Genomic DNA, 16,174 nt, shown 5'->3' on the forward strand with positions numbered 1-16,174 from the left:
ATCTTATATACAAAAATTATACCAATTTATATATTTTCCTGTTATTAAACGTAAATAGTTTTTAACGCGGACTAAAAGTGAAAAGCCCATAATCTTTGAGGAGGGGAAGGGTCAATCTTCGATATATAAGTTTTGAAGGTTGGATCCTAGCACAGAAATTTAAGAAAAAAACGTAGTTACACCTATTGTTTATACAAAATCACATGAATTTATTATGATTAAGTAAAAGATTAGGTAAGAATCCATGTTAATTAGCTAGCTAAATAATAAAACTGTACATAGAAGATGCATGTTATTTATTTATTTATTATTTTGATGTACAAATTATCTACCTCACATAAGGTAAGGTTAAGGTCTGTGTACACTCTACCTGTAAGATCACACTAAATATATTACTATTGTTATTATATAAACAGATCGCGTGTGGTTAATTTTTTCTTAACCTACCACTTCCTGGATTTTTATAATCCTAAAAAGAAGAACATCATTATCATTTAGAGGGTTAACTAAAGTTTGTTTGTCTAAAATATTTTAAATTTAAAATATTTTCATTGATACTACTAATAGTTTGTGACAAAGTGTACTATTATGTGATTTTTACGTATGTATATTACTTCAAAATTTTATGCGTCAACACTTAGCACTCTAAAATTTGTCATTCTCTTCGAACAAACGAGGTGATCAAACATGACATAGCACATCTTCAGCTTATCGGGTACATGACACTTAATATGAAGGTGTGTAAGTCGAAAATTAGGGTTGTTGGTTAGTTAGTAGCGAGCGTCTTTCCTTTCCATACTTGTATTTCCTTCCATAGCGGTAGTACTAGTGTTATCCTCGTGTTCCTTTTCTTTTGGATCGATATTGTTATTTGATGTTTTCTTTGCTTTCCATAGTTCTTTTGTTATAATTGTTATGATTTTGCTATATTGAGCCGATGGTTTTCCGGAAATAATCTGTTACCTTCACAAAGTAAGGGTAAAGTCTGCATACATACTATCTTCTCCAAACTCTACTTGTGAAAATATTTTAGGATGTTATTGTTGTTGTTTGTTTGAACAAAACAAAAAGTAACTTCAAACCATATTCTAAATTTTTTTTTCCAAAACAAACTGATAAAAGTGTCCATATATAAAAGTGCAAAGGATAAAAATGATGACATGATAACTTTTGTTTGCCTTCTTGACATCAAATCACTATATTTTTTTGTCGTGAATTTGTTGGGCTGGCAGTTTTAAGACAAGTTTTGGTGTAGTTCTATCTAAACCATAAAGTAGGTTGAAATCTACTTCTTCTTGTTGCTTTTTTCACAAACTCACAAAGGCTCTTCTTCTTTTTCTTGTGTTCTTGTTAACACTGGAATTTGTTCTTGTGATGAAGGAAAAGAAGAAATACAAAGATACATCAAACATTAACCTTAGTGACTAATAACATATTTTGCCAAACTTCTAAAATCAGCTTATTTCGTAAAATGCTTTTGAGCAATAATTTTAGTGAGAGTTAGTTTTGAATAATAATTAGTGCTTGACCAAACTTCTAAATAAACTTATTTCGTAAAGTGCTTTTGAGCACTGAATGGAAAACCAAATAAAATATCTTTTGATGGGTAAAATATATAAAAAAGAAAGTAAATAAAACCGAAGAATTAAAAATCAAGGTAAATACAAAAGAAAGCACATTTTGCAATCATTCTTTTAGTCCCTCCATTTTAAATTATCTCCACTTTCGTCACTTTCTCTCTCTCTTCTTCTCCAATATCTCTTTATTCTCTCTATTTACATCTCTCTCCCTCCATTCTCTCCGATTGATCGCCGGAATATCCATTTCCGTCCGATCAAATTCCTCCATCAGCCGCCATTTAATCGCCTCTCCTATCCACCTATTCAATTTCTCCTCTCTCTACAATTCTTTATGTAGATCCGCATTTTTAATAATTAGCACATTTCAAAAAAAAATCAAGTGCTCGTAATTATAGTTGATCTCAGAAAAAAGGAAAATATGTTTTTCATTTTCATGTTTGATATACTAATAACGTAAAAATTTAGGGTTATTGTTTTTCCCATATTGATTGGAGGAGAGAAAAAGGAAGGAGTATGTTGAATAAGATTATAAAGCGAGGGCACAAGAAGGTGCCGAAATCGGACCCGTCAGATTTTGGGTCGGGTAATCGGAGCTCCGGGTCGGTTTCAACATCCAATGTAGTGGTGAACCACGCTTCTAGAGGAACCGGAACTGGCGCCGGAATGATGAACAATTCGACGCAGCAGACGGTGATGTCGTCGGCGGCGGCGGCAGTTCCAGCGCCGGGAACAATCGAGAACCTTCCATTGTTGAAGGACGTGCCAATGGCTGAACGGCAGAATTTGTTCTTAAGGAAACTTCAGGTTTGTTGCTACCAATTTGATTTCAACGATACTATGAAATTCGTTAGGGAAAAAGAGATCAAACGGCAAACCCTAGTTGAACTTGTGGATTGCATTCAGTCTGGTGCTATCAAAATCACTGAAACTAATCAAGAAGAAATGGTGAAGAAAATGATACCTCTTAATATATTCCGGTGCTTGCCTCCTGCGTCCCATGAGAATACAGGGTCGGAAAATGTGGAACCTGAAGAGGAAGAACAGTATCTCGAGCCATCTTGGCCACATTTACAGTTGGTATACGAGTTGTTATTGAGGTATATAGTTTCGTCGGATACTGATACTAAGGTGGCTAAGAGGTTTATTGATCATTCGTTCGTGTTGAAGTTATTGGATTTGTTTGAGTCGGAGGACCCGAGGGAGAGAGAGTATTTGAAAACGATACTTCATCGGATATATGGGAAGTTTATGGTGCATAGGCCGTTTATAAGGAAGGCGATTAATAATATCTTTTATAGGTTTATATATGAGACGGAGAGGCACAGTGGGATAGGTGAGCTTTTGGAGATTTTAGGGAGTATTATAAATGGTTTCGCGTTGCCAATGAAAGAGGAACATAAGCTTTTCCTTGTTCGAGCTCTCATACCGCTTCACAAGCCGAAACCGATTGCAATGTATCATCAGCAGCTGTCGTATTGTATTGTTCAGTTCGTGGAGAAGGATTACAAGTTGGCTGATACAGTCATAAGGGGTTTGTTGAAGTACTGGCCTGTCACTAATTGCCAAAAGGAAGTTCTCTTTCTTGGGGAACTCGAAGAAGTGCTGGAAGCCACGCAAGCTGCTGAATTTCAGCGCTGCATGGTTCCTCTTTTTCGACAGATTGCTCGTTGCCTTAACAGCCCGCACTTCCAGGTCAGGAGAAACTTCAAAATCATTAATTGCCACCATTTACCTGATTCCTTGGTTGTTAATTTAGTGTATGTATTTAGTAACTCTTTTATGCCTTTTTTTTTTTAATTTCCTTTATTGCTTGGTGGATATGCAGATAATTGATACCATTGTCGAATCATACTTTTGTCTGGATTCCCTACTTTTGTATACCGCTTGTGTACTGAACTTTTCTCAACATATTTTACTTTATAAGAGAAACGGTTGCTGGGTACATTTGCTTTGTAGATTATATTAACTTTAGAAAAATAGAAAATTTCTTGATTATATTTTCTGTCTTTGATTGGTAAGATAGCAAAAGGTGGTTCCTTTTCTCTCTTTTCTCATTTTCTCTTTTAGGTGCAACCTTTTTGAAGGCGAAAGGTGCAAAATATCAATGAGGTATGTTGGAGCTTTAAACGCAAAGCGCAAATAAGGCGTTGACTTTAATAAAGACGCAAATGAAGGGGAAAAAATAAAATTCGAGAACAATAATTATGACCATAAATAGCAATTATATGGACAAAGGATTTTAAAAAGTACAATTAAGTGAAATTTTTATTGTTTAGCATCATCTCTTTAAAACAACGTCTATTTGCGATGAAGTTTACGCCTTACCGCCTTGGTGACTGCAGTAAAGTGTCGACTAAGCGAGGTGAAATGCTCAGTTTGTTTTGCACCTAGCTTTAGGGCTTAAGCGCGCTTTAGACAAACCTTTGACAACAATCTTTAGGTGTGTCATTTTCAAAAGATCATCTGCCTACGTGTAATCTTGGTGAAAGAAATTGAAGAAGATGGTTCTTAGATGAAAGCTCTTGCCTGCCAAAGTTACTAACTTTTCAAGTTAGTTGCTATCTCACGCATAACTATAATATAAGCTACTTCCTTTTTTATATTTGTAGGCAATTTCTCTATTGCGAGTGTTTCTCAAGTTACTTTATGCTGTTATATGTGGAGCTTATTGCAATATTTATTGGTAGGGAGTGTCTCTTGTAACATTTTTTTTCTCTTCACCATAGTCTTATTCTCCGAGTGAGATAGATGGAATTTTGTTACCTTATCTTTTCTAGCTTCCGGTAACTATAGTCCTTGTTACATCTAGCCTTATCCTCATGCACTAAGGGGCATACAATTGACAATGCTTACTAGATAAAGGGGAGGGGGAGGGGGTCATACAATTGACAGTAGCAAGTGTATGGAAGTTTGGCTATTTTATACTTATCATAGCTATCCAAATATAGTGCTCTCACTTGACCATCATTCTCCATAGCAAGTGTACGAGCGGGATAAACGTTCCGGGCTTTTTATAGGTGCATTTGCATTAACTGACTCACCTTTTTTTTCGTTGAAAAGGTAACATATACGTTAACTGACTCACTTTGCTCCTTTTATCCTTCAGAATTTACCTTAGTTATGTGTTGACAACTTCCCGTTAGAATTTGTGAAGCTCCTAAATCTAAAAGGTGCCTTAGTCTCATCAACTCTTATGAATAGTTGAGTGCTTCGATATGTAATGGTTATCACTTAAATCCCTTGGCATCAACCTTGTTCAGAAGAGATGGAGGAAGTACTATAAATCTAGTAGAAGCAAATTCAACTTTCTTTAAAGTGGTTAGGAATTCATATTTCCTTGAGTTCTTTCGTTTACATCGTTTTATAAGAACCCACAAGGGGATATTAAATTTCCACACTTAAATGTGATTAGTGGTCCAAGTTACTGCCTTGTAATTTTTTTGATATATAAATAATATTATATTGCAGCTCTAGCTATTTACAGTGTAAAGATTAGAAAAAGCTCAACTGCTTGATCAACCTGTCTAATCCTGGAAGGAACTGAGGAACTCGATCAGATTGTGAACACCATAAATATTTTTCATTTGCACCAAAATCCTAGAGAAAATACCTTTGGATTTGAGCCCAGGGTTAAAATCTAAGTAATATGCTTTCAAAGCATCTTTTTTCCTTTTCCTTTCAAAGCATTTATTCTTATCCTTCCAGACCACCGACCAACCACGGGTAGGGATGGTGTTCCATGTCCTTCTTCTACTGTTGCTAGGCCCCTTGTCCAGCATAACAATAGCTTTGGACAGTTTTGGCATGACCCGTTTAATTCCAAGGATGCAAAAGAACTGATTCCATATTTGGGAAACAATTGGGCAATGCAGAAAGAGATCATTGGTGTCTTCTGCATCTCTTTCTCACAATAAACATCCTATCGTAGAGGTGCGCAGAGTTACCTGGTACCTATTGCTGGTGGGAGGTAGCAGGTATCCCGTGGAATTAGTCGAGGTGCGCGCAAACTTGCCGAGACTCCACGATTATAAAAAAAAGCATCTATCTTAGAGATGTTCACACCCCTTCACTGCAAATTATGCTGGGTCGAAACAACTTTCAATTGATTGACCAACGAAAATGTGCTACTTTTTATGCTACAAAACTCCTTCATATCATTTTATCATGGCCAGAAAAAGAAAGAAGTTAATGATGTAGTCAGGAACTTGTGTCAACTACGCATTAGGGACCATCTCGTTGAATCAGGTCCCTAGACGGGCCTTGAAACCTCCCATATCTTGAAAGAACCCTTTTGTAGTCGGTTCCCAAATCCTGAAACAATTAAGCTTCCTCTCCCATTCCTTAATCACTGCAGTTTTTGTCTTCTTCTTAGAGACACCTTCTATCCTTGATTTGATCTACTCTTTATTTTTGCTTCTGTATTATATTGCTTCTATATATTTTATCAAAACCAAGTACTGTCCTATTGAGAGGTCTCATTACATCACCTAGTAGATTATCATCCCCTATGATTAGACATACTATGCTTATCTCAAATTAACTATCTTGGTGTGCCTTTTAGGTTGTCCAGATAATTTATCTTACTCTCACAAATAGGAATTTATCACCACTGTAGTCATACTCTTTTCATAGCTATTGTCATAAAGGAAACATGGAACCATCTTAATGCCAACAATATTCCAATACAAAAAAGATCACTTATCGTTGTTTTTTGAGTGTGAGCACAACAGTTTTCTTAGCTTAATTCTTGTGTTTGGTCATAAGTAGATTCCTGCTTTTGACGGATATAATGCCTAACTGAAAACTGAAGACGGAGTAAGAGATTGAACTACTTATTTCCTTAGCCGTTGTAGTCAAAGCACTGAAAGCACTTCGTTGCATAGAAAGATCTTGTTTACCATCTTTACCCACAAAAGAAAAAGTCCATGGAGTTGTTGCTCTTTCACCACTTTTGGTTGGTGCAAATTCTTCATCTACTCTTGAATGTGAAGGTTCATTCTTTTAGTTGCAGGACAATATGTTGCTTGCTGTTGTCAGATATGCTAGAGACTCCAGTTACACAGAAATAGTGTGGGTATGAGTGAGATCATGAAGTTATATAGAGTTCAAAATTTAAGTTACAGAAATAAAAGCTCTGGCAAGGAAGGAGGTTGTGGAAAATTAAGTTATACTCAAATATCTATTTTATAAAGAGTTTGTTGGTAACGAAGATGATAGGTTACCTGCTAATTCGTGTTTTTTGGCGCAGAGGTTAGTAGTCTAGTAGAAACCATTTAATCTATCTTCTTTTCCATATATTGAATTATTGAACTTAGTAAGAGAGGAGACAGAAAGTAGTCTCATCAGTTTAAAGGGGACCTTTGGCTTGGTAAAAGGAGGGGAGACATTGTCTCGACGTGTATATGCAATATGAGTTTGCATTAAGCTAGTTTCGATGATCCTAAGTTTGGCCAGTGTTGGGAGTTTAGTTACCCATCTATCCATTAACTTTTACTTTCCAATTTTATAGTTTCAGTTGGTGTTATTAGCATAAATAGGTGATTCTGTATAAAAAATTCATGTAATCTAGATTGTACCATGCCAGATGATCTTCTTATCCTTTTAGATTCTACTCATGATCTCAAGTTGTCTACATATCTTGACACGCTTGGTCCTGCTATGAAAGAAAAGAATGTGCGCAACACTTATTCTCTTGGACCGCTCTTTGTTTGCTTCTGGCCTTCTCCTGAGTGGAGGGAGGTTTGGGGGGGGGGGGGTGGGGTTCTTGTATGCTATGGGATAGATAAGTTTCCCTCAACCCTTAACCAAAGATCTTGAGTTGAGCCCTGAGCCCTGGGAATGAAAACAATCCTGTTAGGGAACACTTCCCCCTTTAATGGGCCTTACGCGACATGAATCCGGATTAGTCTGGACCCCTATACCAAACACTGAGTGGGAAACCAAGAAAATGAAAAGATGGGATAGAGACTACAAATCATACAGAAAGAGTAAGTGATTTATGAAAATCATCCTAATTCAGGCCCTGTTCTTCACTAAAATGGATGAGTCAAACCCTGTTTGAAGCCCCAAGTTTCTATGTTTGTAAATCTTGCTTCTCTTATTTGGTTCAGCTTAAAGGTCAGTATAGGTGTTTGTCTGTATCCATTTTTCAGGAAAGTAAGGTTCCTTCCATAGTAAAGCCTTCACATGGTCTCCATTCATAATAGACTTAAGTGACTTTCTATAAGTTAGCAGGTATAGTGCTGCTATTTCTCATAGCTTTTGTATAATTGCAAATGGCATAGAGCTTATACTATTTAAAAGAGCTTTCAGGATGGCATAGAGACGTCACCAAGGGTTGTAGTGAGGTGGATAAAATTCCTTCACTCTTAACCATAGGTTTGATGTCAAGCCTTGGGAATGAAAATGTCCTGGTAGGGAGTGCTTCCTCCTCTAATGTGCCTTACACGGTGCAAATCTGGATTAGTTGGGGCCCATTTGGGTACCAGACACCAGGTGGAAAACCCAAAAAAAAAAAGATGGCATAGAGTTAGAGACTCCAAACATATAGAATGAGTAAGAGGGTGTTTGGCTAAACTTATAAGCTGGTCAAACTGGCTTATAAGCACCTTTTGGCTTATCTACGCGTTTGGTAAACACCCAAAGTGCTTATAAGCCAAATGCTTATAAGCGAAAATCAGCCATAAGTCATAAGCTCTGTCACCCCCAACTTATGGCTTTTCAGCTTATAAGCACTTTTAGTTTGACCAAAATTTTTACTAGTTTATCCTTAATAATATTTTCTAATTACGGGAGTTTTCTCCCTTTTGATTAATTCAATTTACCTTATCAAAAAATAATATTTTCTAATTCACAAAATACTTTTCCCAAAATAATTTTTTTGACTTTCTCTTCATTCCATATTCATTGTTAATTCTTTTCTTTACAAAGAATTTTTTAATTTATAATCTTTTGAAAAAAATCAAGGGTATTTTTGTCATTTTAACAAAAGAATAGCTTATCCGCACTTTTTAATCAAACACATGAACTGCTTATTATCAGTTTCAGCTCTTCTATCCAAACACGTAAATGCTTATTTTAAAAATCAATTTCAGCACTTAAAAAACCTTTCAGCACTTCAAGTTTATTAGCTATTTACAATCAGCTAATCCAAACGGGCTCTAAGTGATTTACAAAAATTATCCTAATTCAGGTCTTTTTCAGCACTTAAATGGATAATTCAAGCCTTGTATGAAGCCCCAAGTTTCTATGTTTGTAAATCTTGCCTCTCTTATTTGGTTCAGCTTAGGGTCAGTATAGGTGTTTGTCTGTCTGCGTTACAGTTCCTTCCAAAGTGAAGCTTTCACATGGTCTCCATTCATCATAGACTTAAGCCTGTGACTTGCTGTAAGTTAGCAGGTGTAGTGCTGCTATTTCTCATAGCTTTTGTATAATTGCAAATGTAGCAAGGATCCCATGTATGTTTTCCTATGTTTTGACCTTTTGGCCGGAGTTCATGGAGGATAATTGTTTGTAATCATTTGAAGATGTGTCATGACTCATCCAGCAGCTTGAGCGAGTACTTGTGCATTAAATTCGTGGCCCTTAAGGTCCTAGAAAGGAGTGCTATGCTCTCTATTGCATGGTGTGCATATTCACAGATAGTCTCCTAGTCGAGATCACGCTTCCAGTTATGGTACAGACAATAAAATCTTTGTTTACCAATGGCTCTACAAAAAGATTGTTTCTGATACCATTAGTTGATCTTCTGTCTTCGAAGGGAGTGACGCACATCCCTTGTCCAGAGTACCTTTTTGTTTTTTATCCTCTTATTGTGTTACTTGAGGCAGTGAGGGCATCTTGTTCTGTCGTGTGGATTCTTTTTTCTCTTTCAACAGATTAATTTGTTTTCCATAAACACATGTATCTGTATGAAATGCCATATAGGCGTACTACCATCTTCGCTGATAATAGTGTGATATATTTCTGTATGTTCTACATACACCTTATTATGCTTGAGAATACTTTTTAAATAATTATGAAGTTCACCTTAAAGTTGTAAAAAAAGAGAGAAATAAAAATAATAGCTATAGGATTGAAGTTAGTGTTTAGAGCATGGGGAGCAACTGTGATTTAAGCCTTAAGGAGTTGTGAATATTGTTAAACTAGAGTTTTAAGGCCTTGAGATGAATGGTAATGCCTCGAACACTTCTTGTTTTGTTTTTGAGTGTGTACATGGCTCTGTTTCCTGAATACCAGTTTGTTGACTTTTCTTTCCTCCGAATGCCTCTGGTTGAGAGAAACCTCTGTGGGCAGTTAGAGCTTGTATAGGCTCAGTCTGATCTTGGAACTTTATTTCAATCCCAGTCTCAGAATTTTATGTTTCTTCTTTTCCTTAGAAGTGGAACTACTAATTTTTTTTTGATAAGGTAAATTGTATTAATCAAAAGGGAGAAAACTCCCATATACAAGAAGTATACCAAAAAGTAGAGAATTTACATCAAAACATGATTCTCTACAAAAGACGCCCAATCTTCTATACAAGCAGGGGTTATATGAGTGCACCAAAAAGCGATCAAAGATAAAAGAATATTCTTAAGATGTGAAAAAGGAGATGCAATCCCCTCAAAAGCTCTCCTATTTCTCTCCCCCCAAACTATCCACATGAGAGCTAGCGGTGCGAACTTCCACGCCTTTTGCTTTCTTCTTCTACGGAAACCGGCCCAGCTATATAACATTTCTTTTACAGTGCTTGGCATCACCCAATGAACACCAAAAAGATTCAGGATTGCCCTCCACAAACCCGAGTACATGGCAATGCAACAAAAGATGATCAACTTCTTCCCCTGAGCTTTTACACATGTAGCACCAACTAACAAGTGTAATTCCTCTCTTTCGGAGATTTTCAGCAGTCAAGATCACTCCCTTGCCGCTAGCCATGCAAAAAAACACACCTTCGTGGGCACCTTAGGAATCCAGATCGAGAAGTATGGAAAATTGGCCTCTTCTCTCACCAACATACTCTGGTAAAAGGACTTTAAGGTGAACAAACAAAGTGGAGCTGCTAATAACAGATTTGACTTGTCCTTTCTTCATTTAAGCTTCGAGTATCAGCTGTCTTTTTTCATTTTTGTAAAAGTTACATTCCTAGCTCTCAGTGACTGGGAATTAGGGTTCGAATTCTAGCAGAGGCAACAGTAGGATAATTCTTTTCATTTATCTACGTTGCCTTGGTGGATAGAGTTACTAGGTACATGTGCTAGCGGGAGATATCAATGGTGTGATTAGTCGAGGTGCACCGAAGCTGGCCCGATATAAGTGCTATAAAAAGTAGTTTTAAATTCAACTAGTAGTTGTTAGAGATGGAGCTTTTCTGTGTAATAATGCCACCATTGACCATTTTGGACACCTTATATCTAATTTTATTTAAAAGCATTTGTCTGAGATTCAAGATTGCGTGATCCAGTTACCTCGAATAGTACAATTGACCCAGAAATCAGAGAGCGGATAGCAGAACCATGTGCATGTATAGGCTTGAAATTCTTTGCTGCCAATGAAATATGTGGTGATAAAGTTGTGTTTATGCTTAACAGTTTATATGCAGCATCTTTATGTTGAAAGATGTTTTTGTAGTAAGGCAGGATACAGATTGATCCCGAGGTTGTTTACTTTTTGTTTTTTTACTGAGGACCCTCAGGACTATGAAAAGGCAGTTTGAATCTCTTTGTGGTATCTCTGAAGTACATCTATGTTTCAGGTTGCAGAACGAGCCTTATTTTTATGGAATAATGAGCACATTGTGGGTCTGATTGCCCAGAATCGGAATGTCATTTTACCAATAATTTTCGAGGCTCTGGAAAAGAATATAAGGAGTCATTGGAATCAGGCCGTCCATGGGCTGACAGTAAATGTCCGTAAAATGTTCCTGGAAATGGACGCTGATCTGTTTGAGGATTGCCAAAAACAGTATGCCGAGAAAGCAGCTCGGGCCACTGAGCTGGAAAAGCAGCGAGAGTTGAGATGGCAGAGATTAGCAGCTGCTGCCTCACAAGGAGGGTAAAAGGCATGTCGATTGCCATTCCTGATCCATTAAACGCAGGATTAGACACGCCAAATTCAAAACTGGATGCATGCATCAACCTTGCTCTTCTGTTATAGTGGTATTCATTTTTCTCCTGTTTTTTGTTCTTTGAAGATGATGACAGGCAATGCAGCAGGGTGTAACTCAAGTATGTATTTGATAATCACTAGTCCTGTGCTGCAGCCCGAGAATGGTTTGTGGAAGTTTCTTGTGTAATTTGTTCTATAATTTTCCTCTTAAGAGAAATTTCTATTTTTGCAATGAACTCTCTCGAGCAAGAAGTTACATTATGATACAGTTATTTTACAGTTTTACACGTTCTACTTGGAGGCAATGGCATTGGAGACTAGTAATCTGGAGGGAGGGGGCAAAACCCAAAGAAAAAAAGTACTTCTCCAGATAATGTTTGCAATAGGAACAATTTGCTTCTTGTTCTTAAAGTTCTTGAACATATTTTTTTTCCCTTTCTAGAAAGAATTGGATTGAAGGGGAGCCTTGACTGGTAAAGTTGATGCCATGTGATTGGAAGGTCACAGGTTCGAGCCGTGGAAACAGCCTCTTGCAGAAATGCAGGGTAAGGCTGGATACGATAGACCCTTGCGATCCGATTCTTCCCCTGACCCTGCGCATAGCGGGAGCTTAGTGCACCGAGCTGCCCTGGAAAGAAGTGGATCTATTTTTCTTTCTCTTTTATCCTTCTTTCAGTAGTTTTGTTCTTGTGGGGATTTCTTTTTCTGAAGAATTAGGGGTTGTTTGGTAGGGTGTATAAGAATAATGCGGAATAAGGTGTATTAGTAATGCAGAGATTAGTAATGCATGGGTTAGTAATGCAAGCATTAGTTATGCAGATATTATTTCTTATCTACTGTTTGGTGTGGTGTATAAAAAATTATAATGCATTGCATAAATTTTAAGAGAAATAGTTGTTTGCAAAAATGCCCTCCATATTATCTTGATTTAAGGATAACTTTGTCTTTAATCATACTAATGCATGCATTAATAGCTTTGGTATTATTAATGTCATGATTTTCTATGCATTACTTATACGTAGGATAATACCAAGTATGATGTATAACTAATACAAGTATTAGCTATACACATGTTGAAAAAATGTACCAAACAAGGTATTACTAATGCGTAGAGCTAATGCTTGCATTATTTTTTCTAATACCTCCTACAAAAATGTAAACTTGTGTCTTCAATTGTGGTTAATTGGGGATAGACTTATTTCACAAAATTTGGGGGGATTTGCATCTATACCAGCTTTTTTGGTCACGTTTTAACTTATAACCGCTTTGCAAAAAAAATTGCAAGCACACCCACTTTTCGCGTAAACTTCAGGCATACGGGCCTGGAGTAGCCAAGGCGATCACGCAATCTTCAGCATTCTAGTAGACGGGCATGAAGTTGTTTGTAATTGCTGAACTTAAGCATTCTACTAGTTGAAGTTTTTGTTCTCCATTTGCTGAACTTCAGCATGTTTTAGCTGAAGTTTTTCGCGTAAACTTAGTGTTGGCCGAAGTTTTTGTTTGTAATTGCTGAACTTAAGCATTCTACTAGTTGAAGTTTTGTTCTCTATTTGCTGAACTTCAGCATGTTTTAGCTGAAGTTTTGTTCTATATTTGCTGAAGTTTAGCATGTTTTAGCTTAAGCTTTGTTATGTTTGTGATGAACTTCAGGGCTGAAGTTTGTTTTGCATTTGCTGAACTTCAGCATTCTAAGAGCTGAAGTTTTTGTTTATATTTGCTGAACTTCAGGCCTCTTTCTCCTCCTCCTTCTCCTCCTTCGTTTTCTTATTCTTCTTTCTTCTGTTGCTGCTGTTGGTGCTGCTATGAAACTTCTGTTCATAGTTTATTTTTTAAATTATCAGCACCCAGAACATCAAAGAGGTCATCTCCTGAGTGACCTTGGACACATGAATCTTCATATTTGTCATTTTTAAGTAAAGCATTCTGCTCCATGTATTCATGTTTTTCACCATTACCCTCTTGCATGTACTTGCTTGAACACGGGAGCTCATTCTGTGTTAGCATAATACCGAGTGCTTGAAACAAATCGCTTTCTACTATTCCGTTACTCTCATCCCACATAAATTGTGAACTGTGAGCATCACAAGTATGATTGGTAATCACATCGTTCCCAACATAAGACGAATCCCTATGAATTGAAGTTTCATAGCAGCACCAACAGCAGTAGAAGAAAGAAGAAGAAGAAGAAAACGAAGGAGGAGAAGGAGGAGGAGAAAGAGGGCTGAAGTTGCTTAAAAAGTGGGTACAAGTTAAAACTTTTTTAAAAAATGGGTATAAGTTAAGCAATTTTTACCAAAATATGTGGAAAAGGCCCAACTGCAAGGCGATTCATTGATGAAAATTCTGGGGCATTTGCATCTATACCCGCTTTTTGTGTCACGTTTTAACTTGTGCCCGCTTTGCCAAAAAAAATTGCAAGCGTACCCGTTTTTTCGCATAACTTCAGCATACGGGGCTGAAGTAGCAAAGGCAATCACGCAAAACTTCAGCATTCTAGTAGCCGGACCTGAAGTTCAGCTCTAGAGCTGAAGTTTTTGTTTTTGTAACCGGCGAGCTGAAGTTTTTGTTTTTGTAACTGGCGAACTTCAGCTCTAGTTTTGTTTTGTAACTGGCGAACTTCAGCTCTAGAGCTGAAGTTTTTGTTTGTTTAAAGCTGTTCTGCTTAATCCCGCGCTTTCACTGTCAACTGGAAAGATATTTCAGTAATTGATCGCAACGACGTTACTTGAACAGGATTCATTCTCTAGGCTCGTACCACCTTATCCTTGAGTTCTAAGGAGACAGGAAACTAAGTCTGGCTACCCTTTGAATTGATCGCTGAAAGTATATATGAGCCGAAGACATTGAAACAAAGTATTGCAGCATAAAAATTGAGAATAATCACTTTTTTCAACCTCCAGTTACAGTTTACTTACACTAAGCATTCCAAGCCGTCAACAGACTTGAATGTTTGAGGAGGAGAAGGAGGAGGAGAAAGGGGGCTGAAGTTGTTTAAAAAGTGGGTACAAGTTGAAAGTTTTTAAAAAAATGGGTATAGATTAAATGGGGGCGACCAAATAGGGTGTTCCGTGCAATTTTTACGAAAATTCAGCTGTAATCACATTGTTTATGTGGATTCTTTAGATTCATTTTTTTTCTATATTAAATACTCCAATTTGTCTGTTGGAGCAAATTAGGAGTTATCTAAATTTCACTGTTATTATTCAGACATACAAGTCTCTAATAAGAATTACAAGATTCATGCAAAACAACGGACACGTGTCTTAAAAACAGGAAAAGAAAACAAGATTGTATATCATACTCAGAAAATGGTAAAATTGTCTCTACGTGACTTATAGGCTACGGGTTCAAACTGTTGAAGCAACCACTAATGCTTGAATTAGGGTAAATTGTCTACGTCACATCCAAAGAGTACAGCCCTTCCCCGGTCCCTACGTGAATACGGGATGCTTTATATACCTGACCGCCCTTTTACCATTACTCAGAAAATGACTTTGCTTGATGATTTAGGCTTTTAAAAGAGTGCTAAGTTTCAACTCAAACAAAGCTGCAAACATTAAGAATTGAAATGCCCCCACAGAAAACTTTGAGGAAAGATTTGGGCAGATACATCTTTTGGATTTCTGCTTATGCACCAAAGCATTAATTATATATGCTTATCTTTGTGTTTTCTTTACAATGTGACCTCATGCATATTCAAAGTTCAAGTTTCCACATTATTTTAATGAAATAAGACAAATTCTTTATACAAACTGTATGGCATTAAGGAGTTCTATAACAGAACCTTTGGGGTACTATACCAAAACTAGTGATGCAATAAAGGGAGATAGAACTCCATTAGGTATCAAAATTGAAACTGAAATATTAAAGGGCAAAATACAAAATTAGCCGATCGGCAGAGATTAATTGCATTCGCTAGTCAAACAGCATATAAAATATGTATATTATATGAATATAATACACATATACAGTCAAATCACTCTATAACAGTTTCATTTGTTCCGATATTTTTTTGCTGCTATAGTGAAGTGATGTTATACTATAACATAACATAAAAATCGTTTTCAAGAAAAAACGGTTTTTATTGTGAATGACTATTATAAATAAAGAGTATGTTATTATTTTAGATTTAACCAATTTGATGAATTACTCCTAAAGGTTGACATCAAACTATAGGGGACGCTGTTATAGAAAGGTCTGACTGTGTACAAAAAAATATATATTTTGTCGGCTATTATTTTTGGGAGCGGCTAAAAATATAAATTTTTCAAAATAATTAAATCCTTTTTAATGACCTAATAGAATCCTCAAGAGGGTGAATGTATTTAAGCCAGTGGTGGTGTTTCCACAAACTAGTGTTATCCACCTACTTTGCCAGGTTGGATCTTCTAGTTAGTTACCACCCCCCCCACCCCCCACCCTTTTGTTATATGCAAATTACCTATTTTTGTGTACTATATAAGGAGTGTCACTTTCTCAAGTTGCTACAACCATAGCATATAATA

General features: G+C 36.7%; 1 protein-coding gene across 1 annotated transcript; it reads left to right on the forward strand.

The window, feature by feature from the left end:
* Positions 1-1,702: 1,702 nt before the first annotated feature.
* On the forward strand, positions 1,703-11,941 carry LOC109215862 (serine/threonine protein phosphatase 2A 57 kDa regulatory subunit B' beta isoform-like). Its single transcript, XM_019379976.1, has 2 exons — positions 1,703-3,272; positions 11,317-11,941. The coding sequence occupies exons 1-2, from the start codon at positions 2,094-2,096 to the stop codon at positions 11,617-11,619; spliced, it is 1,482 nt and encodes a 493-aa protein (XP_019235521.1). The 5' UTR covers positions 1,703-2,093; the 3' UTR covers positions 11,620-11,941.
* The last annotated feature ends 4,233 nt before the right edge of the window (positions 11,942-16,174 follow it).

Source organism: Nicotiana attenuata, unplaced genomic scaffold (assembly GCF_001879085.1).
Source record: "Nicotiana attenuata strain UT unplaced genomic scaffold, NIATTr2, whole genome shotgun sequence".
Taxonomy (NCBI): domain Eukaryota; kingdom Viridiplantae; phylum Streptophyta; class Magnoliopsida; order Solanales; family Solanaceae; genus Nicotiana; species Nicotiana attenuata.